We start from the raw sequence: 26,586 nt of genomic DNA on the forward strand, positions 1-26,586 counted from the left end.
CTCAACAGCAGGAGCATTGACTCAGACTTACGGCGATTAAAATGACAGTATACAACATGATGCAACTCCAATTTCTAAAACTTGAAATCTTCTTTCATTCTAATCTAGCATTAACAGCAGTCTTTCCACATTAGAGAATGTAGTTAAGCCAGCTGTAAGTCTTTTCTAAGATATATATATTTTCGACTGTCATTGTAAAGAAGATTCTTTAGGTCTTAAATGACTGTAGTAGCTTATTCTGAACTTCTTCTAACACAAACCTCAGTTTTGGTAAACAGTTTAGAAAGGAATTCTCCATAGCAGGTGTCAGGAGTTCTCATAACAGGTCCTTGTGTCAGTTCAGTGTGGTGGGGAGATCAACTAAATGAAGCACTAATCCTATGGAAAATTATTTTGTTATGCAAAAGCATATCAGAATGCATATGCTGAAGGGGGAAGCATGTATTAAATTTTATATGAACCTTAAATCATATACTTCCTAACTCCACAATCCTAATCTTCTCTCCATGCCATTTGGGTCACTGTTCTTCACTAATGTGTATACAAATTTGTAAACAAGATATGAACTTTGCACATAATTATTAAGGTGAAATAAACTATAGTGTAATAGTACATAAAATATTTTTAACAAATTCACCAGTAAATTGCAGATGTTTGTGTCATTTATGTAGAGAGAAGAATGTTACTAGCATTTTGGCATTGAAATAAATAGAAGAATATTCAAACAAAGATTCATTTCTTCTTCTTTTGTATGGCTGCTGATATCTGTGTGGAATCAAATCTCCATATATGCATGAAGATAAATCAGATACAGGTTTTTTTGCCTCAGTCTTTATCACAAAGATCACTTAACAAAAAAAGGAAATTATTCTTCTTTAAGCCTAAACAGACTATATAGATTGAATATGATCATAGCTACAGATGAGTTCCTACCACCTTTTAAATAGCCTGATATCCAGTTCATGATACATTCCTAGCTGCACAAAGTCACCACTGTATAATTCTGTAATGATGGCATTCAAAGGCTGTGCTGCCATAACTGTGCTGTTATCAGTACCCAAAACAGTAATGAAATTCTAGAAACTTCCATACACACACTACACTCACATCTCCCAACTATAATATATATGTACAGGACCAAAAAACCATGGCTCAAACCTGGTAATCCTGTTTCTGACAGCTGGAATGGAGTAGAAAAAAAGTAGGAGAAATAGACCAAGCATAAAGCTTCTAGTTTCTAGAAAAGTACCTCTTGAATTAAGAAACTTCCTAAGCTGATGCTGTACCTGTATTATTTTAGCATTTAGCCTTTTCTCCCATATATTTGTCCCATCCTGTTTTAAATGTATTTATACATTTAGCATGTGCAATACCTACAGCACTGCATTTTACACTTCAATTATGCCTTATGAAGACACATCCTTGCTTATTTTAAAGCAGCTAACTTGATACCCACATATTCTTACTTTATAAAAAGCAAGAATGATTATTTCCAATTCATCTTTCCCATGCTATTCATAATACTACACTATGGAGCATTCTGTTTCCAAGATGAAGTTCTTTTCTACTGAGACCCTCCTTGCATCATTGAGCTGTACTTTTTCTTGATAAACTTCATTCCCTTTGAGAGTGAATGACCAGAACTGCGTTCAGTACTTGAGACACGGACATGTGATGCCACCACAGCACAGTGATGTTTTCTGCTTTTTTGTCTGATCACCTACTAGTCATTTCTAATAATCTAGTTGTCTTTCTGATTACTGCTGAGTATTTAGCTATCATTACCAAAGAAAAATAATACTGAAAGATTTCCAGAACAGTTAGAAGTAGTTTAGAGTTTGACACTGCTTATGTATAGTTGAAGTTATTTTCCTCATGTCCATTACTTGTCATTTATCAGTATTGAATTGCATGTCACTTTATTTTCCTTTCACTCAAATCTTAAAACCTTCTGCAACTTCTCTGTCAGTTTTAATTTTCACTATTGCGAATAATTTAGTGCCATCAGCCAGTTCTGTCACCTTCCTATTCATTCCCTTTTCTGGATTAGTAGCACATATTGCAACAAACCTTTGTAAGACACAACTCTTAAAATACCTAATTTTTTTTATCTGATCTCTATTATCCACTCAGTAAATTTTGACTAGTTAGAAGTTGATCAGCCTGAGGGTAAGAGGGAAGGGCCACTAATGAATTTGAAGTCTTTGATGCATGACTTTGCCAAAACCTTTTTGCAAATACAAATATTCTATCCAGAACCAGAACACCTGTCTCCATAATGTTCAGTAATTTCTGCAAGGAAAACTCTACCAGTGAGGTATGAGCATCACTGAGAAGAGCCTGGCTCCATTCTTTTGACACCCCATCCTTTAGATATTTATACGCATTAATGAGGTCCCCTCTCAACTGTCTTCACAAAGCTGAACAGGCCCAAATCCCTCAGCCTTTCCTCATGAGAAGAGATGCCTGAACCCCCAATCATCCTTCTTGCTGCCTTCAAATTTCTCAAAGCTGTTGCTGGAGGCACAGCATACTCCTCAGTGTTTTAATATCATCAGTAATCTCTCAGAATGTAATGGAAAAAATAATGTAATGAATGGTAGAATAGATTGGGAAGAAGGATGACACTTCTGTAATTTTTATTTAAAAGTCTTCAGAATCTTTGTTGAGGATTTTTTTTTCTTACTTCTGGGAAGAGACAGCTCTGATTGAATGACTCAATATGCCAATTAGTAGAGAACTGATTTCACAAAAAAGTCTCATGTCATCTGGATTAGCTTAATGGACAGAAAGCCACATGCAGTGTAGTATTTTAATCTACTTGAAAAGGGAATGTGATTGAGAAACTTCTGTACAATATGTTATATAGTCACATCCTACACTGACATAATTACGTTGTCAGTGGTTAGATTAGAACAGCCTGTGGATGAAGAATACCACTGATGCTAAATTAAGAAAAAAGCACTTGCAGAAGTTTCTAACCCTTGTGTTGTCACCTTTATTGAAACTAATAACTTTCATATTGTCAAACAGTACGTTTCCCTGTCATACAACTTTTCCCTTGACTTTCCATCAAGCAACTCATCGTGTTCTAGGTGCTTTCATTTTAGCCTGTTTTTTAAAAGTAAGTTTTAAAACTCTGAGGAAGAGAATCACTGCTGACAACTTTTGCCTTAACCAGAGATCAACTTTAATGTTTTGGGTAAAAGATTGTATGTGCAGTGCACAGATAATTTTTGGGAGCTAGTTGGAGTACAGAAAGGACTCCCAGAGGAACTGTCTGCCATCATGAGCTCTAAGTGCTCTGAATTTGCGTATTTTCAGGCAAATAAATATACTTAATACAAAAAAGAAAAATGCAAATTATACAGTCAGCATGAATTCTTCCAGTTAATTATATCTAAATCTTTACCAAAATTAGAAAATCAATATTATTAGAACACTTAGTATCTGAATTTAGTAAACATGTTTACATTTTAGGTAGGTGGAAGAAACAAGGAGTTGGACTTGTGCCAGTTCAAGAAACTGGGGTTAATATTTCACTCCAGTCTATACAGACTCTTTTTAATGACCTTCATCACCGTATTTGTATACCCTAAAATCTAGTTTTGTAAAAATTTTCCAAGTCACACTTACTGTTAGTCTTTATATCTTGTAAAAATGCACACAACTGCATGCAAAATGAAATTACTGCTCACTGCTGGCTTTCATTTAAGCACTTTCAATTAATTTCCATTGACTTTATCACACTTTGTCATATCTAATACAGTCAGTCTCCACAGCAGTTAATCTCCTCAATAATTGACTTCAGGTTGATGGTAATCAGAAATTTGACCACAAAACCCTCAAATTTATTCTGGGTTTTTTTTTTCAAAGTACAAATATAAAAGTAAATCAAACATGAACTAAAATCCAGAACAAGTAATTTTTTTCTTCTCAAAGAGGGAAATAAACTGAGATGTTGTTCTTAAATTCCTATTAATTTAAACAATTTCCATTTTAGTTAAACTAAAAACAGATCTCAATTGAAAAACTTTCTGGTTCTGCTTGCTCAATATAGACCCACTTTTCATTAAATTAATTAAACTTTATTAGATGCGTTTAAATTCTGATTAGAGACTTTAAAGCAATGTCACAGTAAGAGTAGAAAAATAATTGCATCCTCTCAAGAAGGTTTTGGCCTTCACCCAGCCTCACTCCCTAAAATCCTGTTTGTAAACAACTTGGTCTAAATGAGCAATCCAGGCTTCTGAGCTCAGCCTAGGATTTAAATTTCTCTCCAGTAGAAGAGTGTCCTATTAACCACTGTAATACTTAAATATTGATCTGGAAGCTTGAACATGTCTTGCTTCAACATTTTAAAAAAGCAGTAAGTTCTGCTGTGTGCTGGAATTTATATTCATAGATTCCAGTCATGCTCAGCCAGCAGCAATTAGAAGATATCCCTCGAGCAACAGCAATTCCAAAAATAGTCTGTATGCATCATACAAGATGAAGTACCACTTTCCTCTAAAGTAATGTATGCTGTACATTCAAGTATAATTAGCACACTAGACTTCGTAAATAGTATTAAACTAATTACTGTTTGCACCACTAGTGGCAGATGCGGTTAGAGATTATTAATGACAATGGACAATTTCTTGAATTTAACATACAAAATGCAAGGCAATTTCTCCACTTTAAATTATGTCTGAATGACTATTTGCTGAGTGTCAGGAGGGCTCTTTTAAATTAGCAAGAACTGTTATTTATGAAAATCAGTGAGTGAAGTGATAGATTAAAAAAAAAAAAGAAAGCTATTCATTTACAAGGGTATAATTTTATACCTATTCTAAACCAGGGAAACTACAAAAGGGGTATGTGTCAGAAGTACTGGAAAAGCATTGGTTAGGAAGGAAGTTTTATCTCTAGCTACATAACTGATATGTTGAGATGGAATTTAAATAAACATCTAAAACTTTCAACACATGAAATGAAGTAAACTGCTCCCCAGAAATCTAGCTACTTTAAAACTCCCCTACTGCGAGCCATGGGTTATTTAACAGAGACTAGGATAGTCACTCGCTGGCTTCAGGAAAATGTGGGAAGGGAAGAAGAGTTGTAAAGAGAAATTTTCTCTTCCAGAGAAAACTCCCAGACCATTAAAGCTGAAACTGGGAGAGGAATTTTATTTAACGTGCTGACACAAGGTATTGCAATTTCAGTCAGCACTGATGGACCCCCATAAAAAATGGTACATATTTCTGTCAATATAAGACACACTGAGTATAAAGCAATTATTTTTTTAAATTGAGGTGATTCTAGAAGGATACAGATATAATATAGTGAGAGGCATGCTGACAGGCATGTAGGAAGGTATCAACAGGCATTCATACTTCACCTACCCTTCACATTTCATTCTAGGACCTTTTTGCCATATTAAAGTAAATTGAACTGTTCAGTTCTGTACTATTTCCCCTCTGACTATTAATTGGTTAGATTTTTTTGCATAAGGACCATTTTCTTGAATACCACTCTTTTGTGAGCATTCATGAAAAAAATATTATCAAACTTATTTAAATTCCAATTTATATTTTGGATTAATTTTACCCTTTTCACTTATTAGGACTTTATAATCTAAATACTCAACTAACACATACACACCAAATAGGGTTCAACTTCTAAAAACGCTTGATTTCTAAGATCACTCATTCTTATCTAGCACGATCGCTAACATCCCTCATTCTTATTTATTTGCTAATGTCTTTCTTAATATAAGTGCCATATTGGACGCATGCCCTTAACCTAATTCCAATATAAACACATAAGATTCAATTTGAATCTAATGGTCATCTCAGTGAGTATGGTGGATTGTATTTTGGTGAAAGTTCAAGCACAAAAATGTATCAGTATAGGTTATGATGATTTGTCAAACACCGATTCAACCATTCAGACCTCCTGACTTGCTGACAACTATTTCACAACGTAATTGTTCTGCCTTCCACTAGCTTAGCTCACAGTAGAATCTTTTAACCAAGAACTTCAAAGAAAACAAATCTTAGTGATGTTAAAAGCTTACAATATGTGGGTTTGGTAATTCTAATGAAATTTTAAAGTAAGAAATCTGCTAGAGTTAAAAAAGCAAACAAACAAACAGCAACAGAAAAACCCCAACACCATAACTGCTATTGATGATCTCGTCAGGAGGAATATGATAGAATGGGATCAATCCTCAGAGGTGATGTTTCCAAGCCATGCTGTTGTTAAAAGCATGTATTTCTGTTAAAAGCATAAAAAGTGGCAGTAGTTTCACTCATATATAGCAACATACTTGCATTGAAGCTGAAGAACTTACAGAATCAAGAACGACTATTTCTAAACTCTAAGTCCTTCTCAGTCTCCCTCTAATTTCTCAACTAAATACAGTAAACTGAATGCCTTGCTGCTTCTTTGAAAATTCTCTATAAACAATAAGTACTTTTTCCTGTCAAATAGAACCACAATACATTTTAAACCACATTTTAAATGGTTTCTAAATCTTCAAAACTTTCTATCTATAAATGGAATTAGGCCTATTAGCCTGCAAGTATTTAAATTGCTGTCAGACTTACAGTCAAGCGATGGATCATCAGCAAGCTAGGATGGTCTGTAACTGCTTCAACAGTCAATAAAGTAGTCTTAATCAATTCTTCTGATGCAGCTTGCCCTGTTGGTAAGAGTAATCACATTTCTTCATAAACTTAGTAAAAATACATGCATCTAAAAGTACTGCAATATCCTAGGTTACCCTACCTATTGCTCTATCCAAGTTCGTTTCTCCTGAATCTATCGATCTGATGAACTCCTACAAAAGAAGCAGAATTTATGTTAAAACACTTTAGGAAAAAAAATTAAAAAGCATAATCACTGAATTATTACAACAAGAAATTCTTTAAAGAACTGTGTAAATACAAAATATTAATGCACCTACATTGGGATAAACTTTCATAATAATTATCTAAAACTGAAAGTGCTAATGACCAAGCTGTTACAATTTTGCAAGTCTGTAATGCTGTTGGACATTTAAATGTGAAGTACAGTAAGGATTATTACTCTGACTAGTATCAGAAATGATAGCATTTCCAGATAAATAGACAGTAATTAAATGTCTTCACTGTTAACAGAAAACTGTAATTTCTTAGAAGACTTTGAACTACCTTGGATGTGGCTATGTCAAAATAACTCACTAAAATGACCAAAGACCCTTCAGAAAATGCAATTTTCTGTTATTTTGCACCATCTTTTTGATCTCCGTGCATTCAATACACACTGTGGATGCAGTTACACTCAGGAGAACATGCAAAAATGCATACATAACTTTCTATTAAAAAGCACCTAAATTGTCATCATTTAAAGGAACAGGGTCAATAAGATATTAATAATCTGGATTAAGTAAATATTGTACAATTAGACCCACTCTTCTTTTGCTTTCACTTCTATGCAGGGCTGTTTATTTCATCGGGATGCAAAAGACATGTTATTAAGATTTGCTAAGGAAGGAAAATTCTCTGCAGAATTTGTAGTATGCTCTTTTTTACTAATGTAGTATTTAAGAAAATGGCATTTGTTTTATATTTCACTACCAATTAAATTTTTCTTATCACATATTAAATTGGCATAAGTTTCTACATGGGTTATCTTTTTCACAGTATGTAAGAAACATCTGAAGGATTCTTCTCTAATTAAAAATAGAGTTAGAAACTAATTATATATTTCATTATTTAAAAGCACCTCAGCAGCAGTCATAAAAAACAAGTGCTTCTATAAAAAAATGTTATCTTCCTGATCATTTGAAGGAAATTACTAGGTAATATCTAATTAATGTGTTTTGGAAGAGAGTAAATTATTTTGTTTGTTAAATTTTAGACAGTTTCACGCAACCATAGTCTCAAGACCGATTTGGAAACATCAAAATAGCTGATGCAAAAATTTTTTTGGCTACTAATGCTTACTAATTTTATATTTGAAACACAAGGAAAAGATGTATTTATTTGAAGAAATTCAACTGTCTTGGGTTTCTTAAGCAACGGAGAGAAATGGTGTATGTGTATTTCGCTACAGGTGAGTCTGTGCCCTGTGCACACCACCAGGAGCCTGCTATTAGCTGTGCCTCTGGGGCATGGCATGTCCTCCATATACTTCTGTTCACAGCAGAAAACATGAAAGGACTGTCCTGACTCCCTCTCAATTTCTTTGCTCAACACTACTGAAAATTACAGTGATGATGGAAGTAACTTCAAAGCAGCAAGAAAAAAAAATTCTCAATGAACAACCGTTAGAGGAAAACAACTATTCTTTTCCTTCCAGATCACAAGCACACATCTTTCCACTCCTCACAATTTCTTATTGTTAAGAACAAGACTATTGAATAAATCAGGACAAAAAAAAAAAAAAGGACAAAACAAACAAAAAATACTGCCTTGCTAAAGTCTTAGGGGCCTCAGTTATAGCACAGTACTTTGAAAAAATACAGGCTGATGATCGAATGTCCCTTTATAGATGTTAGTGGGAATGTTGCCAAACACAAATTTCCAGAGTAGATTGTTGCCTTGTAGAATGGATAGTTACTCTTTCACATTTAATTATATTAGCCATATCATAACACAGTTAAATAAAATGGATTAAAATATTATACTAATTTTTCAGATATACTACTGTCCCTCCCTTTTTCATGTCTAAATTTAAATTGTGTATGTAAGTTCCTGAATTGCCTTTTCTTCAATGAAGACAGGACAAGACACAGGAAACACTGAGTAATCTGCTCCTCCTTGATTTGAGAGGAAAGCTGTGCTAGCCTGACTTCCTCAGTCAGTAGCTCAAACAAGCTGGAGTAACATCAAAGAAAACTTTCATTGGACCTGGTCTGCTGTACCTATATTGTTGTCAGAAGAATTTCACCTTCTAGAAGGTTGATTGGAAACTACTAATAAATCTACTGCCTAGTTACAAATGCTTCAAAGGGAGAAAGGGCTTTGTAATTCAACATCTACAGTTTCAAATTTTTTTTCATCATTCTAATGCTAATTTTTACACAAATATTTTCATAGAGATAAATTAAACCACATTTTCTTGGAATAAAGAGTCAAAGGAGAAAGAGAAGGGAATCTGAACACTGAACTTGAATATAATTGTTCGCAGTAAAGCATTTTTTCATGCTATCTGGAGATAAATACCTAGTTGTCATTTATGAACTCATGCACTTAAAAGTATTTACTTAACTCTGATATGCAACTTCAGAATATTCTTTTTTTCTCCTTTAACATAAGCATTTGTTTTCATATGAGGAAATTATGTTAGAACTGTACTACTTCATTTCTGCTGTACTATCCAATGGCACAGCTAAGAAGTTCATTTTCTATGGCTAATGTCAGAAATAGGTTGTAAATGTCACCATGAGTTAAATATCTTAGCTCCATAGGTTTCCATCAACTAAACACAGTGTAGAAGTACTGGCAAGAAGAAAAAGGTGACAAGAAGAAATAATACCTTAAATATAAATTAATTATAATTTCTCTTTCATTTCTACTCATAAAATAATAGCATGAAATTCTAGAGAAAATATTCTGTGTAATTTAGAGCTAAACCTTTATATTCAGAAATAAAGCACACAGGAAATTCTCAGTTTGTCAAATATGTGCAGTGTCCCTTTGAACAAATAGATTACTACAGAAAAGATTTTCTGATTATATATAAAGTTTTGAATAAAACCAAAGCTTAAAAAATATATTCAGAATAAACTTCTCTCTCCAATTTAGAAATTTAATACAATTTTATTTCATTAAAGTGATTTCCAAAATTTTATGCATATATATCTTGTAAAAATATTTTAACTTAGACTTCATACTCACAAGTAAGATGCCATAGTTGAAAAGAAACTCCTTTGTGACTATCTGGGGACGAAATACCTATTTGAAATTAGTCAAAGTTGGAAAAAAATTACATAAAATGCATATCTCATGACCAGAAAAAGTAAAACAATTATTTCACATGTTAAAAAAAAAAAGAGGACAAAATCTGTATTTGCTTCTGTCATTACAGTTGTTATATAAAGTGCATTTATCAAATGATGTTTCATAGGTGGAATACTCATCAACATATCTATGCATTAACAAAACCTCTATTTTACTCATTCTGACCATGATTGACAGAAATTAGATTTTGGAAAACTGTAAGAGTTTGTCCTCTGTGTCACAAATTTTGGGGGGAAAAAAAATCTACCTGGGATGTCACAAGATGAAGCACTACAGGCATCATAGGAAGGCACATCTTCAGCTGTTTGGCCTGAACCGTTGATGGGTGTTTACGTCCAGAGACATTAGTTAGGGCACTGAGAATGTCACCTACAGAAAACAGCATTTCAGGCTGATCCAACATAAAAGCATCACTAAACAACAGCACATGACAAATAAAACATCTCTGTTCCAGCAGCCTCTGTTCATTCCTTCTCTGTCTGCTAGAAGTAGTGTTCATGTGACTGCATGATGAATCGGGCTGATCCAGCACTTCTCTTTCCTAGCTCAGTGTTCAGCCCGGTCAATTCCCTACTCTGGCCACAGGGACAAGCAAAGGTGTCCTCTGGCAAAACAGTGAGGATAGAAATATAAGTAAGGCGAGTGTTGAAGTAAAGACGAAATTACTCCTCTTGGCAGAGTGGACTTACACTGGCTAAATTCTATAGATGCAATTATATTTCCAGTGAAATAAAAAGCAAAGTTCTCATGACTTTCAGCTAATCAAGAACTGAATGAACCAAGATTATTGGGTGACACAATGCTGAAGCAGTACATTTCCCCTGCAGCACAGTTAAACTGGAAATAAAACCCCAAACATCCCTACCCTCCAAAAAAAGAGATCCTTCCAACAGCCATGCACACACATTCTCATACACCAATTTAACTGTGACACGAGTGACCTAAAGCTACAGGAATTCTCATAAAAGAGATGGCAACAGATCAATCAGAGAACTTAGCTGCCTCCATGGCAAACCTCAGACATAATAATAAGCAAACAAAATTTTAATTGCAATCGTGAAAATTATACTTCAGACTCAGAAGAGACATATAAAAATCAAGGAACATCATGCTAAATTTGTGTCACGCTTCCTATTGCCTACAAAAAGCAAGACCTCTTCTGCAAGGGATAAAGAACAGAAGCAGCATGAGAAAAGTTAACTCATATGAAAAGAGGGAAAATTCTGTCCTTATAACCTGAAAATATTAAAAGCCAAATGCTTTCTTGAAAGAGCACCTATTATATTTTTTTTCCTAAAAAGAGAGCTGCTCAAAACTGTAAAAGGGAATTCACATATATGTTAAACAAATAAAGAATGGGACTCAGTATTTTATATGATTTTTTCAGGCCAGAAAAGTCCTTTCCTTTCAGAATAAGATAGAGTTTAATCATGTTGAATAATACCAATGCTTTTCTTCTGTTCCCATGGAGTTCAGTTTCCAATATAAGCAGAAATGACAGTGCCTGGCACTGAAGTAGGCCTTAAAGATTTGACTCATTCGTTGGTAAAGAAAAGAAAGTGTTGCTTAAAACTCTTCAAATACATAAAACACAACATTTTTTTCATTAATACATTTTTGTTCTGAATTACACACAATAGTGTAATTCAACAAGACCTCTCTGTGGTTAGTAACTAATTTACTGAACAATCTCTATATTTTAAGGACTATGTAATAATCTCATTTGGCAATTCTGCATTTGATAGATAGGTAGATATGGCTACCTTTAATTTTAGCATGATTGAAACAATTTATATCTACTTCCTAAAAACAGGTTAAATAACCAAAAACTTTTTAAATTAACCAGAAGATTAACAATTTATTTCTTTTGTTCAAATGTATCTTTAAGGTCAATTTCTACAACTTGTTAATATATTTGGTTTATAGCTACATCTGGTGGAAGAAGATGGTATCAGTAAGGAGCTTACACAAATGTATATTAAAAAAGCCAGCTAGGATTAATTCTAAATCAACAGTTAAACTGCTTTTCACTGTTCCAATTTTCAAATCTGATTATTATTGTTAGGAGCCCATCGCTTTTACCATAGGTCAAGCAGTACATGCTCCTTCATCATACAGCAATAAAAAGAAAAAGACTTCTGACAAATGTGGACAAATACGGAGAGATAATTTAAGATTACAGAAAACAATCAACACACAGCTCCAGCTTGGAAAAGAAAACAAAATGCAGAAATTATGCTTGATATCAGTTTTCAACAATGCATTGAAATTGTAAATCAATAGTAATTACATGTCTAAGCAATTGATGTACTATGTATTATGATAGCAACTATGTATTTGATGTATAGAGCTTTCAGATTCTGAGGAAATATCAGAGCCTACTATATCAGTTGCATATCGTTTATATAAACAGTAGGAGGTGAATTTGTGCTTCGAACATTTCTAGTCTGAGACCTCCATCCTGAAATACAGCCAATATGCAAACCTGGTATTTAGTTAGAAAAAAGGGATCAGGTGTTTGCAGCAAGGCAAAAATTTGCATTAGCAGAGGAAGTAAAGTTTCTTTTAAAATAGCAGCATGACATTTAGGTCTACTAACCTTTGCACGCTACCATTACATTTTCAATATCCTAGCAATAATGTAGAGAAGATGAAAAATACATCAGGTATCATTTCATCAGAAAATAATTTTACGAAAATAAAGCTCGTATGCATGAGCAAATTGGTTTCAGGCATCTAAAACAACTGAAGTATCTAAGCTAAAATTTTGCAGAAAAACTGTCTGTAGCAAGTACTCTATATATAAATTTCAGCGTAAGTGATTAACATGTACTCAGAGATATGCCCTGTTGCATCTCTCCCAGGCCTCTGCTTTATGGGACAAATTTGTTCTTAGATTGTACAATGTTTATAGATTTAACAATATCTTTATTGAACATTGATAAAAGTTCTTGTACATCTAGGCTTTATTCCTGACTGAGCTGATTGGGCTTACCATTCTACAAACACAAAACATTAATATAGGATATCATGCATTACAATACAAAATATCTGATCATGACATATATAAAAAATTTCAGGAAGCTGATATCATGCAAACTTTACGTAATCAGAAAATACAGCCTTTCCACATGTATATTTAAGGATATATCTGTTTTTTGACAAAGTAAGGAAAGGTAAGATCTGTTTGGTTAACAAACTGAATTTACCTAGAATTCCTGGCAGCTCCCTCACAATGTGATAGATGAGAAGATCCAGGCATTTTGACAGGTATTCACTGCCACCTCGCTGCTCTTTTCCTGGCATGGTCTTTCTGCTGTCTCTTTCAATATACATCACGAGTCTACATTTAAACAAGTGCAAAACATTAACTCTCACACCAAAGAGAATAACACTATATGTCAAAAGAAGTATTGAACCAGACATTTCTGGTATCTGCAGTTACAATCAAGATGATACATTAGCTTTGGCTCTGTAATTTTGTTGAAATTTTAGACTTTTCTTTTAATCAACTCTAAACAAAAAAAATTACTGAGTCAAGGAAAGTTTAAATGAATATGTGATGTTAACATAAGGAGTAAATCTTCCGGCAAACTTAGTCAGAGACTAATTTTACAATCTGCTTTATTTTGAAATATGTGATCAATATGTGCAATAAAAGTGAAAGACTAAAGGCACTAATTTTCAGCACATAAGAATTCCAATAGCAAGAATAATTTAAGTCAATGTAATAAGCAATCAATCTTTTAGTGCAGAAAAATCATACTACATAGATCACATGGCAGCCTATTAAAATGTTAGCACTAGCTGGAATGGCCATATTGAAAGAGAGAAAAGCCCAAATGAGTCTTAGATCCTTTCTCTAGTAATCTGGTGTGAACAATTTCTAAAGACAAACTCAATGCTCACATTCCAACTGGTAAGTGCTCTGTGGCTATGCCGTTCTGCAGAATGACATTTCTCACAGTGAAATGGTAACTGATTTATTAGCCACTGGCTAACTTACAAGAGATTGCTTTAATAATACACCTGTAACAGAATGCTTCAGGCAAAATTTTAAAATGCTTATTTGAATAGACAGAAGGGCCAGACTTCCCTTTAGGGCCATACTATTGACATCTTTGTTTCACATTCGAACTCCCTCCGGGTCCTGTGCAAAGAACCATCAATCACTGGTGAGGGAAATCCATGATCTGGATTTTAAGTATGTACATCAGTACTATCTTTTTAAAATACTCTTCTTATAATCAGTGCTCTTTTACAGAGCTATGAAAACTACTTATTTACAGTGCCTCAAGTATTCATAACAACACTACTAGCAAATACATCTTTGCACCAAAAAAATGATTTACTCAACGAAATAAAAACTACCTAAGGATACATTTTGACGACGTATGTCTCTAAACAATACATCTCTTATCCTTCCTAACCTATTCTACAGAGACAAAGAGAGAGAGTAATCAGAAGACCCATTCAGTAACTACTTTTCACCTGTGCAATAGCCCAGATGCAACACATTCAGCTGCACTTCTCACAGACCATGAGGACATCTTTTATTCTTGCAATGTCTGGAAATTGCATTAGATTACAGGAATTTTGTTTTGCCTTTTAGAAAAGAACTACTTAAAAATCCGACACTGTGCTTCAAATAGAATTCTACTTTTACAAGCTTTACATGTTTTTACATAAAAGTTTGAATTTTTTAAATAAAATGGCCTTCTAGCCTTTCCAGACAACCACGTAATTTTTATTCAAAAAATGTTTAGCTTTAAAAAAAAATTACAAAATATCAGAGTTGGAATTAATTCTTTTCTTTAAGAAAACACTTCCACGATTTAACAATCATTTGATTCCATATGGAAATACACTTAGATCTGTTTAAGTTTTACTTAGAATGGGCCAAACAGACTTCAACATGAGTGGTTTTATTGCTTTGGGAGAAAGAGGTTCTTTTCTGTTATAAAAATATGTTCTATTACTTAATCACATTTGAGACGAATACAAAGTAGGTTCACTTATTCTGAGAGAGGAAAGACTAATGACTTCTCTCCTTTATGTTGTTCATCCATTCATAAAACTGTCTTTCACAAGAAGATTTTCTAAAAATATGCACAACTAGTTTTTCCCTGATAGTTCAGTTTAACTAAATATTGTCTTGAGAAAACTGTACAGATACAAATCGTATAGGCAGTAACGCATTAGAATCTCTGTTTTCCTTTGACAAGTTCCTCAGTCATATGTAGAACAATTCATCAGTTACTTTTATTTCCTGATGAATCTCAGTGTTCTATCTAGTGGGCAAAACCAGGCCCATAGAAACACATTTATTCAATTCATTTAGTGCACATGTTTGTCTTGAATGCAACAGTACATGAAAAAATATGTAGGTGTTAGTATAAATAAGTTAAATATGATGAGGAATAAAACCACTGTCTATGAAGCAAAGGTTTGGTTTAAAAACAAAAAAAATCAAGTGTCTGTATTGCAAGATATGGCCATCAGTGAGCTTTTACACTAAAAAAGCAAAACAACCCAAGTTTTCTGAAAAAAAATGTGAAAGAGTGGAGCAAAAAAGGGAAAATTCCAGAGTTAACAGTCCAGAGTGATAGGACCAGGAATGAGGTCTACTAATTAAAAGAATAAGAACTGTTCTCTTAAAAGGATGATCAACATGAAGTAAAGAGACTAAGTTCACAGAGAATGACAGACCTTCACAAAACTAAAGAAGGTTGTGCATACTCTGGGGACATATACAGTCCATTTACCCCAAGAAATCAAGGACTATTTATTAGTTTTATTATTATTTATTATTATTGTTATTAGTCAATCTCTGCTAACAGAAAAGGATGCAGATTTTTAAAGGACACTTAATACAGATATATTGTTTATTTTACAGAGATGTAACATCAGATGGCATATCATGCTAATAGAAGGGTCAATCTCCCCTTCCATCACCTTTTTTTTTCTTTTTAATTTGGTACCAGCTTGCTGGGTTTTTTTCCTGAAATCACTGACTTATGTAATTGTTCCCTCCTGCCTTCTATTTCCATGTTTTCCCATCTGACTGAGCACCAAGCTTTTCAGTTCTTTTCCTCACTACTTTTCTGAATCAGTCTTAAGATGTAGAAGGCAAATAGGCTATTCTAGATGTAAGACTTCAGTAGGTTTCCAGACAAAGCTTTTCCTTTGAGGGCACATATAAGATTTCAAAATTTAATAAATATAGGAGGTGGGCACAGGAAACACAGAAAGATTTTGCTCAGAGGTTATGCTGTTGTGCATAGTTACATTTCTGGTGAAATCTGTCAGGAATACTACCCTATCTTTCCACAAGTGTCCATCTCTGCAGACAGTAGAAAACAAGAGGTTTGAGTAAATTCTTTTGGGAGAAGTTCAATATCCAAGTCAGTCTCTGTTTACCTAGGAAATTCTCTGAAACCATTTAGATAGAAAAAGAACAATTCAGTGAGACTAATTGGAAATTATTGATAGTTCAGAAAAGGGTGAAATGAAAAGTCTCAATAAAACTTCAGGTTGCATCCCTCCCCTGAAGAACAAGTAACCTGCCTCTGCCAATCAAGGAGAAAAGAAGGAGTCTAGAAAACTCAGTGTGATTAGCAAAAGAAACTAATTTGCATAGTATAAGTAACAAGTGCTACTTCAGCCTAAAAGGTTTCATAACTACTCTAGCTGTTCACACGTGGAAGAACAAAAGGTATGTAATCGACTACCACGGAACAGGTAGGAAAAAAGAGAAACAGGTGAATTGTCTCAATGTTGTGGGACAATGGATTCACTTCAAAATTTCATCTCTTATTACATATCAATACTTTTCATCCACAGAAGTCAAAATCTGCACAAGCAAAGCAAAACAAGGAATTCATTCACCACTTCCCATGGGCAGACAGGCATTCTGTTCATTTCCACGAACAAAGGGCTCTATCACATGCAGTGGTTACTTGGGAAGACAAGTGCCATCACTTCTAACATCCCCCCCCTGCCCTTCCTTTCTTCTTTCCCCCATGAGGCCATGTGGTATGGAATATCCCTTTGGTCAGTTGGGATCAGCTGCTTCTCCACTATTATTTGGAATTATAAAGGTGTTTCCATACTCTTCGAGTAAGGAAAGACTTTTGAAAAGAGGTACAAAAAGAAACGTGCAATCAGATTCTGTAAACTCAGCTAATCAATAGGCATAAGAGGGAGATGCATGGAGAGGTTGTGTGTAAAAATACTCAAAAGAGAATGCCAACTGCTGGTACCATGGCCAAAGCCAGTAGATTCTGTAAACAGTAAAAACAAATAGGCAGGTAGTCTTAAGATTGTATTCAAGGAATCAAGACTCGTAACACAGGATACTTCTCATGTTCCCAGCCCAGAGGCACCATTATTGCTCACAATAAAAAGGGGTTTCAGCAAGTCCCTACTTCTGCTGCCTTTTATTTCCTGGTACCTGTGCAGAAACGGGAAGAAAACCACAAGGAAATCTGTTTTGCTAACACCAGCACAGCTAAAATAAGCTTGCCATTACCCTTCCCTTCCACTTCCTCTTTCCCTACTCCTCCTTCCATTTCACTTTCTCTCCCCTCCTTTCCCTGTCCCATGCCCTTCTCTCCCAATGAGCTGAATAATCATGAAACTGTTATTTTTCTCATATGCCGCAGTTTTTTCAGCTCCAAAACCACTTCCAAGGACAGATATCACAAAGGTTACCAGTGGGAAAAGGATTTTACTGTCTGAATTATCAGTGAAAAAATTTTTCCTGATATTAAATCTCAATCTCCAATGACACAACATAAGATCATTTCCTCTTGTCCTATTGCTCGTTACTTGGAAAAAAAAGACCGACCCCCACTTCACTACCGCCTTCTTTTAGGTAGTTACAAAGAGTGATAAGGTATCCCCTGAGCCTCCTTTCCTCCAGGCTAAACAACCTCAGTTCTCTCAGCTCCTCCTCATAAGACTTGCACTCCAGACCCTGCTCCAACTTAGCTGCTGTCTAAAGGCAGGACTGCTCTCCAGAGCAAGGCCTTTGGGATGCTGGCCCCAAGGCAGTCCCCATGCTCATGAGGCCCAGGGGGCTGTTTTCAGCACAAACAGCTGCACAGTAGTTGCCATGAAGAAAATTAACACTATCCCAGCAAAAACCAGCATAATTACTAAACTAAACAAAAGCCTTTTTCAGGGCAGTGTTGCCATGAAACAGTTATTATTGTTTTATCATCTACATCTTCCTTTAAGTGATACACACTGAAAAATTGCCTTATATTGATTATCGTTATCATAAACAGATTTTATCATCTAAAGCAATATAAATCCTGTTACAGGTATTAGTTGCAGCTGCTGAAGACAAACCATTAACCAGAAATTATGCACATTTCACCACATGCTCTTTATATTTCTCAAATCAAACACCTTCAGAAACAGAATCTGAGTATATAAAATATTTTCAATCATTATCCAACTGATTTCTGCTTCCTGTACTAGCAATTTAGAATTTATGAGTCTTAATTTTGAAGAAACTTTTCTGTCAGAAAACTGAAGACATCTAACTAAAATACTCCAACAGGAATTCAACGAGTATCCAGTATCTCTGTTGGGCTTAAGATTATTCCAGAGTTTTACAGTGATATTAGAATGCAACTGTCTCCTGATTTAGTGAGTCATTTCTCCTCTCTGTAACTACCTTACTTTCTGGATGCTAGAGAAAGGTTTCAGATGATCTATTCTAATAAGAGATATACTGTTCACTAAAGAACAATTATGAAGAAAACTTAACAAATTAAGAAAAACACTTTATCAACTCAATAAACCTGCTATAAGGCTTGCCTATTGTTTTACCTAATATGTTACATTATGTATTGGTCTCTAATCAGCCGTGTCTGGAGCATCACAGTAAAACAGCAGGATAAAGCCAAAAGTCGTAACACAAAATCACATCCCAAATTCACAACACATTCTCTTCAGAAAGATAGCTGGTTGGAAAGCATTATAAATAAAGCAAATTGTTGATAAAATTATTATTCTCCTTCACATAATATCTTAGGTATATATAAACAAATAGTAACTGTTTGTGCAGGATTTCTGTCAGACCTTTCTCCAAACACACAGGAGAGTCCTATGCAGTATATCAAGCACATGAATAGCATGAGTTATTAAAAATGGTCACATTATTAAAAAGTTATTCACAAATCGTTAGAGGCATTTTACGCTAACCAGAACACATAATCTCATAAAACATTTCTGGAAGTGTAAAAAGATACACATAAAAAAACTCCTGGGATTCAGTACCTGTTCTGTGTGATTTTACAAATATTGAGATATCTACAGCTTTGCGAGTGAAGGAATATATCTAATTCTAGTACCCTACAAGGTGTCCTCTCACAGTGGCTTCATGGTATAACTCAGCTGCCCCTTCCTTTAACTCCAATGTATACATCCTAATTCTTCTCAAATGTAAGATACAGTATTATATTTTCTGTAGATGTAGTTAGATTTGTAGCTACTTACAAGCCTCATCCTTTCTTACTTTCAGTTCCAAACCTGCTTTATTTCAATATTGTAAAAACTATGTTTACACTTCATTTTACTCTTCTTCATATGAAACAGTAGAAGATATAAATCCCAACTAAAATTTCTTTCATCTTACTTCTCTGATCACCTAGAAACATGGTGACAATTCATATTCAAACACAGTCTAATTTGCTCCTCTCTGATACAGGAATGTTTCTGTCCCAACAGAAGACACAAAATTTTAAAAAACAATTACATTGTGATCCAGTAATTTCTTGCAAAGTATTCTAGAATATATAAAAATTAAATACTTCATGTAGAAGTCACAGGAATTTATTGGTCATTATGTAAATCACTCTCCCAACACATATAGCCAAAAAATACTATTTTACCTTGAGTGTGACTATCCTGAAGAGACTATAGACTATACCAAACCCCAAGATGAGGAAGGTACATGGCAGAACCTTTTATTTTGCTTTCCCACCATAGCAACAACTCACTATTGCAGTGTATCTTTTGCCCTACCCAAAAATGCAAACATTCACTGGGACCACAAGTTACTTTAAAAGACAGATTCTCCCTGTAAGACAGTGGTTTCCCCTTGTGAATAATTGTCACCGGATGATCCCAGACAAAACAGTTTCATGAGTGAAAGGACTCATATTACACACAATACAATTCACTTCTAAAACACTGGCTCAAAAATACCACACATTTTAAAGTATTCCAGGTACAACTTTAAAGATTATATCTTTGATTATCTTCCATTATCACCTTACCTTGTTTGACAACTGAGGAGCAGCATCTCCCTGTTATTAATTAAAACTTGTAGCAAGACCAGAAAGGCTTTTGCTCGAATAAAAGTTGAAGGACTTTCAAGTAGACGAGTAACTGTAGTCACAAAATCCTTGGTGTAAATAAACACAAATATGTTAAGGTTACTCACACTGTACTGTAAGACTGTATGCACTTTAAATTTGCTCATTTTCATGTCACTCATAGGAAAAAAAAAATCCATAAAACACTAGCAAATAAATTCTGTCCAAGACTGACTGGCCCAGTGTAAAGCTGCTTTGAACATCTTCACAAGTGGTAGAGTAACAAGTAAACACTATCTAACATACTATGTCCAAAATGGTATGAAATTAACTACAAAAGATGATAAAACTTAAATTTTTAAATGACTTACCTTAAGGATAAACATAGGATATTTTAATATATTTACTTTAGAAGAAAGTTATCTATTTTCAGAATACATAGGTATTTAAGCACAAATATGATTTTTTACCTATTCATTCCATTATATGCACAAATATCAAAAACTACACCTTAGTTGGACATAATCTTGTCTACATCAAACTCCAAATTATACACCAGATGCTCCAGATAGATGATAAAATTGTTTCTACCTTCTTTGATTGTTCTTATCTAAACTAATTTTATTTTGAGTTCAGAAAGTGAAAAACATCTTTACAAGGAAGAAACAAAATTAGGACTTGGAAAGAAAGAAAAAGGATAAACAAAATCAGAATGAAAAACTGAGCCATAATCTACAAACTGTGTCAACTGGCTCTAGCAAGAATTAGACTGAGCACAAATGGCTTTATCAACAGAACCTGCCTTCAGACAGTTGAGCTGCACTCTCAAGGGGGTGACACTACAGGATATAGAAGAGTAGTGTATGCAAGTTGTGTACAAAGTTAAAAATCCTCCTGTGTGATGCGCATTTAACACACATTATCATTATTATTGTTCAAATTCCCAATCTGCTGAAGGAATAACTGCAAACCAACACTGACTAAAATGTATTAAGGACATCCTTTGCAACATTTAACTACATATCTTTATGGAGAATGGAAAAAGAGCAGGAGTGCAAGAGCTGGCCAAGAAACCATCAGATTTTACTCTGATACCATTTTAACCCTGTCTTCAAAAGCAGTTATCAGACAGTAACTACAGAAGTCCCAGAAAAACAAACTGCTATTAGTTATTCTAGAACTGTTTTCCTGTATTTCAACAATATATTTCATAAACAGAAGGGTTCCTCAGTCTTGGGATTTAAAAATGTAAAGTTTACTGCTTTAAACATTTCAACAGCTCACAGAGCATGACTTGCAGCTCCTCCAGTATGAAAATCCAGCAGTAAAGTTCTTCAGTTACAAACTAATAAATGCAAAGGTTGAATTTTAATTAAGTGTGGTTTGGTTTTTCAAGGTTTTTTTTTTTTGTAAAATTACTCAAAACAACAACAACAAATTTTTTATGTTCAGAAATCCCATAAAACCTCAGACACAGTCAAAGAGTATATATAATGCAACACTGACTGTGCTAACATGAATGGACTTGGTAAACCATGCACAGACATCATGACAAAGACACATGCAACTACAAGCCAAAGCACATCTGACTATTTTTAGTTCTCATACTCTGGAAAGCAAGAATATTTCAATGCTACACGTGGGGGTTAACATGAGTTAAGACAATTAAACTTAGTTACATCAGACTTAATCTGGGAATGCTCTAATAATCTGGTTTAAGAAATAAATGTGACCTGTTGGAATTTGCTTTTCTGGCCAGTTTGAGGACTGCAAAACAGCAACAGTTTATCTAAAGAAAATCTCAAGCACATCTTTGCAGACCTGCAGGACTTAGTATCTATCAGAAAAGCCAAAAATCACTCAAATACTGCCAAATACATTATTTACAATTTCACTGTTATACTGTTCCTCCCTCCCCTGCAAATGTTTGATGTATCCATGGAGACTCTGCAGGGTAAGGACATTCTTTTCATTTCAACTGAACACACTGCAATAAGATTATGACTTTATATTGGATACACTGAGTAATACTGCAAAGCACGTTTAAAACAAAAGAAATTATGTTTTTGAATTGGCTACACAAGAGGAAAACAGCTAGACCACTATCTCACTATACAAGAACAAAAATTACAATAGCAAACATTTGTTGCATCGTTATTTTCACATTGTATTTGTTGCATGGTATTTTCAAACTCCCTTCTATGTTTTGCAAATGCCTCCATATTATAAGTTTAGAGTATAAAGATTTTGTTAAAGATACTTTTATGTTTTTATTAATTCATACTGATAATGACAAAATCATCTACAGTGGTAGTTACCTGTTCACATTCAGGTAAAAGAGAATTGAAAACAGTTACTGAAATATGAGGACAATGCTTATAATGTATTTACAATGCAGTTGTGACAACATATTGCTGTAAGTATTTGAATAATTTTACTTACGACTAGTTGAGGAAAAAAAATTTTTAAAAAAACCAAATAAAAAACACCCTGTCCCATTATCTGACCTCTGGAAGAACCAAGCTGCCTTCAAAAAGCTGTGACTGATTTTCACTCATTCAAAGGTGAATCTTGACAGCCAGATGAAAGTAATGAGCAGCGGGGGTTTTTTAATCTACTGCTATAATGTGTCAAAGATTCTTGATTTTGATTTCTTTTTCCATGCTTTATTTTAAAAGCATCATTTCAACTATTTTAGTTTCCAAAACAAGAAAATAAAATGGAAAGTCTCTGTATCAGAGAGGGACAAAACCAACCCAGTCCCTTTTGGCTATTGTAGTTCTCTGGAATTTTGTGTTAGTGTCAATGATCACAGAACTGCATTTCTGGCTTTTGTTTCATGACTGCTTTTTATTGCTATTCTTGAAGAGCGAAAAAACAAGGGCAGTCCTAAGTCTTACAAGCTAAGGGTGTTTCCAGATAACATATACAAAGCTAAATTATCTCCATCTTGAATTTATATCTTTAAGTATCTTTTAATATGTTGTTTGCACCTGAATTAAAAAGATAGTCACTTCTTTGTCACTACCTTCTGTGTGACAGAGAGGTCTTTCTGCCTCTTAAACTGAGCTACACAAGAATTCTACAGAATGCAAAATAATCTGTAGGCCAACACTGCTCACTTTTCCCTTCTCTCATTAAGGTGGACTTGTGCATCATGAGCATGAAATATTTCAAAGTGCACAGACTATTGAATTCAATTTTCAGCTCTAAAATAATATCACTCTGTGTAATGTGACAGCAGCTGGCAGTTCAATACAGAAGTGTGTTTGTATTTTTAGATTCTATTCAAGAAAAATAGGAATTTAGTTTCAGCTTCCAAAATCCTACAATCTCGTTTCCAGATCACAGAACATTTTGAGTTGGAAGGGATCATCAAGTCCAACTCCTAAGTGAATGGCTCACACAGGGATTGAAGCAACAACAACCTTGGTGTTATTACCACCGGGCTCTAACCAACTAAGCTAATCTCATTCCAAAAAAACCAACCAAAAAACAGCCCACATTCTATGATATTTAAGTTTGTCTGAGCTGTAATGCAGGTACAGTTACCAAATGTGGACACATGCAGTAGAACCAGACCTACTTTATCAGTTTTTACAGTATAATAGTTTTTACTTACAGCTTTGGGTACTATTCCCACTTCTATGATTTGACAGTTTGATATATACTGTTAAAGGAGTGTCTATATTTGTCTGTATGTCAATTTTCTAATCTGCAAAATTTGATTAGAATTTTTCATAACAACTGCAGTATCAGAAAGGGAATTCTTCTAGTAATTGTCCGTAAGAAATTCAGTATCAGTATGGGAGTCCTTTTAGCAATGTTAAGTCCTATATAACCCAGGAATTCTTCACAGACAACATCATGTTGTAGCCATAGCCTTGTTACACATTGCATTCTTTTGCTGAATGTTAAAGTGAATAGTTTTTGACCATGCTTCTCTGAATATACCATCAACTCACAGTAATGTGCACTGTTAGTGCAACATTACAGGACAATTTGCCACCTCTTAGTGCTGTTGTGGGATCTTGAAAGCTTAAGGCCAGCTGACATGCACTCACAAAAACACACTGGCAAATCTGACAGGGTACAGAAATGAATTTTTGGAAGAGAATGAGTGATTTCAGGCCACATGGGTGGGATAATTTTTTAATTTAAATATAATTGTTGAAACAATATGAAGGGAAATAAAACTCTGTCAACTAATACCCAGCAGATTATTATAGTCAAGATGATTGTCAGGTTACAACATACATTACAACAGAGTATCTGATGAAAACAGGAGCTAGAGTTCTTATTTTCTTTGCGATTTTTATATTTTCCAAACAGAGGGAGATTATTACTTTCATTTATGAACTATGCAGATATACTGCCAAAAAATAAACACTTTTTCTCTACATACAAAATAATTTGGGGATCAAAGTAGAAAGCTTTTAATCACTTCTACCAAAAATTATATTAGACGTAAATCAAAACCAGTAGTTTTATTCAGTGACACTAAAAAGAAAAACCTAAGGTATTAAAATGCTAATTTCTGCAAGATATTTCACTTACAAATTGACCTAAGGTCCTTTAAGGAGAGCATAAAGTACAGCTTCAGATTTAATCAGGACACTCCTTATTTTCTCTTTTGAATTCTAAAAGAGCTATGTCAAATAGCTGTCCTTGCTCATTCCTTACTGATTTTCCTTAGGGCCCATTATCAATTATGGTCAGGCTAGGGTATTCATGATTGATTGAATCCTAGATACAGGAACAATTTATAGATCCATTAGTACCATTTCTCAAAGATCCATGAGAGAGAGAAAAAAATGATACACTGTATAATTCAGATTTTAAGCAAATACAAATACAAAAGAAACACATTCCTCATTTCCTGCTACTCAGATATGCAAATGTCACTGAGAAGCATTTTGAAAAACCAAAACCACTAGCAGTGTCAACTTTAACTTTTCCTTTAATTAAATTCCATTACAGTGAATAATATTAATCTGAACTCAAACCTTTTCTTGAATTAGCCTCTGTAGATGAATCCCACATGACAGCATTGCTGAAAACATCGTGAGCATGTACTGCTGAATTTTGCATATTCCATTTGCCAAGGAATTTAGTACAGCTGTTAATCCCACTTTTTCAATGACACTCTGGAAAGCATTAGGTGAGGAACGAGTAATTCTGCATAAAGCCTACAAAAGTGAAAAAAAAAAATATAATGGCACTGTTATCTCAAGAAAAATAATGGAAAATAAAAGCACATGGTGAGTTTTTCAACAGTTTAGGAATATAAGGAATTCATACATATTCATTCGTAAGACAAATATTAGAGGAAAAGACCACTTATTTTTAGAGACCTGGAATTCTTCTAAATATATATTACCATAAACACTGTGCAGGTGAAATTCAAATATTTTGTACACCAACATCCACATCAAAAGTCACATAACTCTTTTCCTCTAGAGAACAATAATGATGGAGCATCACCATCCATGCTTGAGTCTTTTGTCAAGCACAGAATATAAACAGCATCAGATAACCCTGTGCTAGAAAGGAGTATAGGGAGAGAAAATACAGACATGGCACATGCCACAGAAATTATGGGCACCCATAAAGGTGGGCATCTTCTCTTTCCCTGCTCATGGACAAAAATGTGATATGTAGTAGTTCAATGTATAAAGTCTATCTTTAGCTCTAGATACTCCTTCAGATCTAGGTACTTATTAAGAAACAGTGGTTAGTACAATAAACATGCAAACTATTCTCCAAATGGTTGATTTGCAAGTATCAGTGAGTAAAACAATTTTAATAGAAAATGCAGATACTGACCATGCTCTAGTGAAGTGAGCACAAACCTGTTCTGTGTCTACTAACTTAACTATTTCCTAGCAAACATTACCAAACAACCTCCAGGGTGGCTTCATCTCCAGATCAACACAGCTTTTCCTTTTGATACCTGTGAAAATGCAACCTTCAAGATACTACAACTGCTTTTGTTCTCTCCAGATAAAGAAAATAAGACTCTTTAAACATTAAAAATTTCTTTTTCTTTGGCTTGAATAGACTTTCAGCATAGAAGAACAGCTTATGTCAAATACCTGGATTCACATGAAAATCTGAATTGGTTTTCAGGAAAAACTTTGAAGGTGACTCCCTTCTGTGAAATGTAGGTAATATTTATGATTTCTTTGTTCTCTTCAGACCAGATATATTTAGAAATTGCTGTTTACTTGGTGTGCACTCAATAGTAAGGTCTCATTTAAGAGAAA

The 26,586-nt window shown here is 34.3% G+C and overlaps 1 protein-coding gene across 11 annotated transcripts in view; it reads right to left on the reverse strand.

Moving 5' to 3' along the window:
• Nucleotides 1-26,586, reverse strand: part of ULK4 (unc-51 like kinase 4) — a 252,965-nt gene that overhangs the window by 175,151 nt on the left and 51,228 nt on the right. For all 11 annotated transcript variants that reach the window (XM_042044411.1, XM_042044406.1, XM_042044404.1 and 8 more), the window contains 7 exons: nt 25,327-25,509; nt 20,282-20,409; nt 13,199-13,332; nt 10,237-10,358; nt 9,867-9,923; nt 6,772-6,823; nt 6,591-6,685 (listed from right to left, as the gene is read on the reverse strand). In XM_042044411.1, coding sequence (XP_041900345.1) covers nt 6,591-6,685; nt 6,772-6,823; nt 9,867-9,923; nt 10,237-10,358; nt 13,199-13,332; nt 20,282-20,409; nt 25,327-25,509 — 771 coding nt within the window. The remainder of the gene's footprint in view (nt 1-6,590; nt 6,686-6,771; nt 6,824-9,866; nt 9,924-10,236; nt 10,359-13,198; nt 13,333-20,281; nt 20,410-25,326; nt 25,510-26,586) is intronic.

This window comes from Corvus kubaryi, unplaced genomic scaffold, assembly GCF_017639235.1.
Source record: "Corvus kubaryi isolate FWS band 111438036 unplaced genomic scaffold, C.kubaryi_AGA036_p1.0 37398, whole genome shotgun sequence".
In the NCBI taxonomy this organism is placed as follows: Eukaryota; Metazoa; Chordata; class Aves; order Passeriformes; family Corvidae; genus Corvus; species Corvus kubaryi.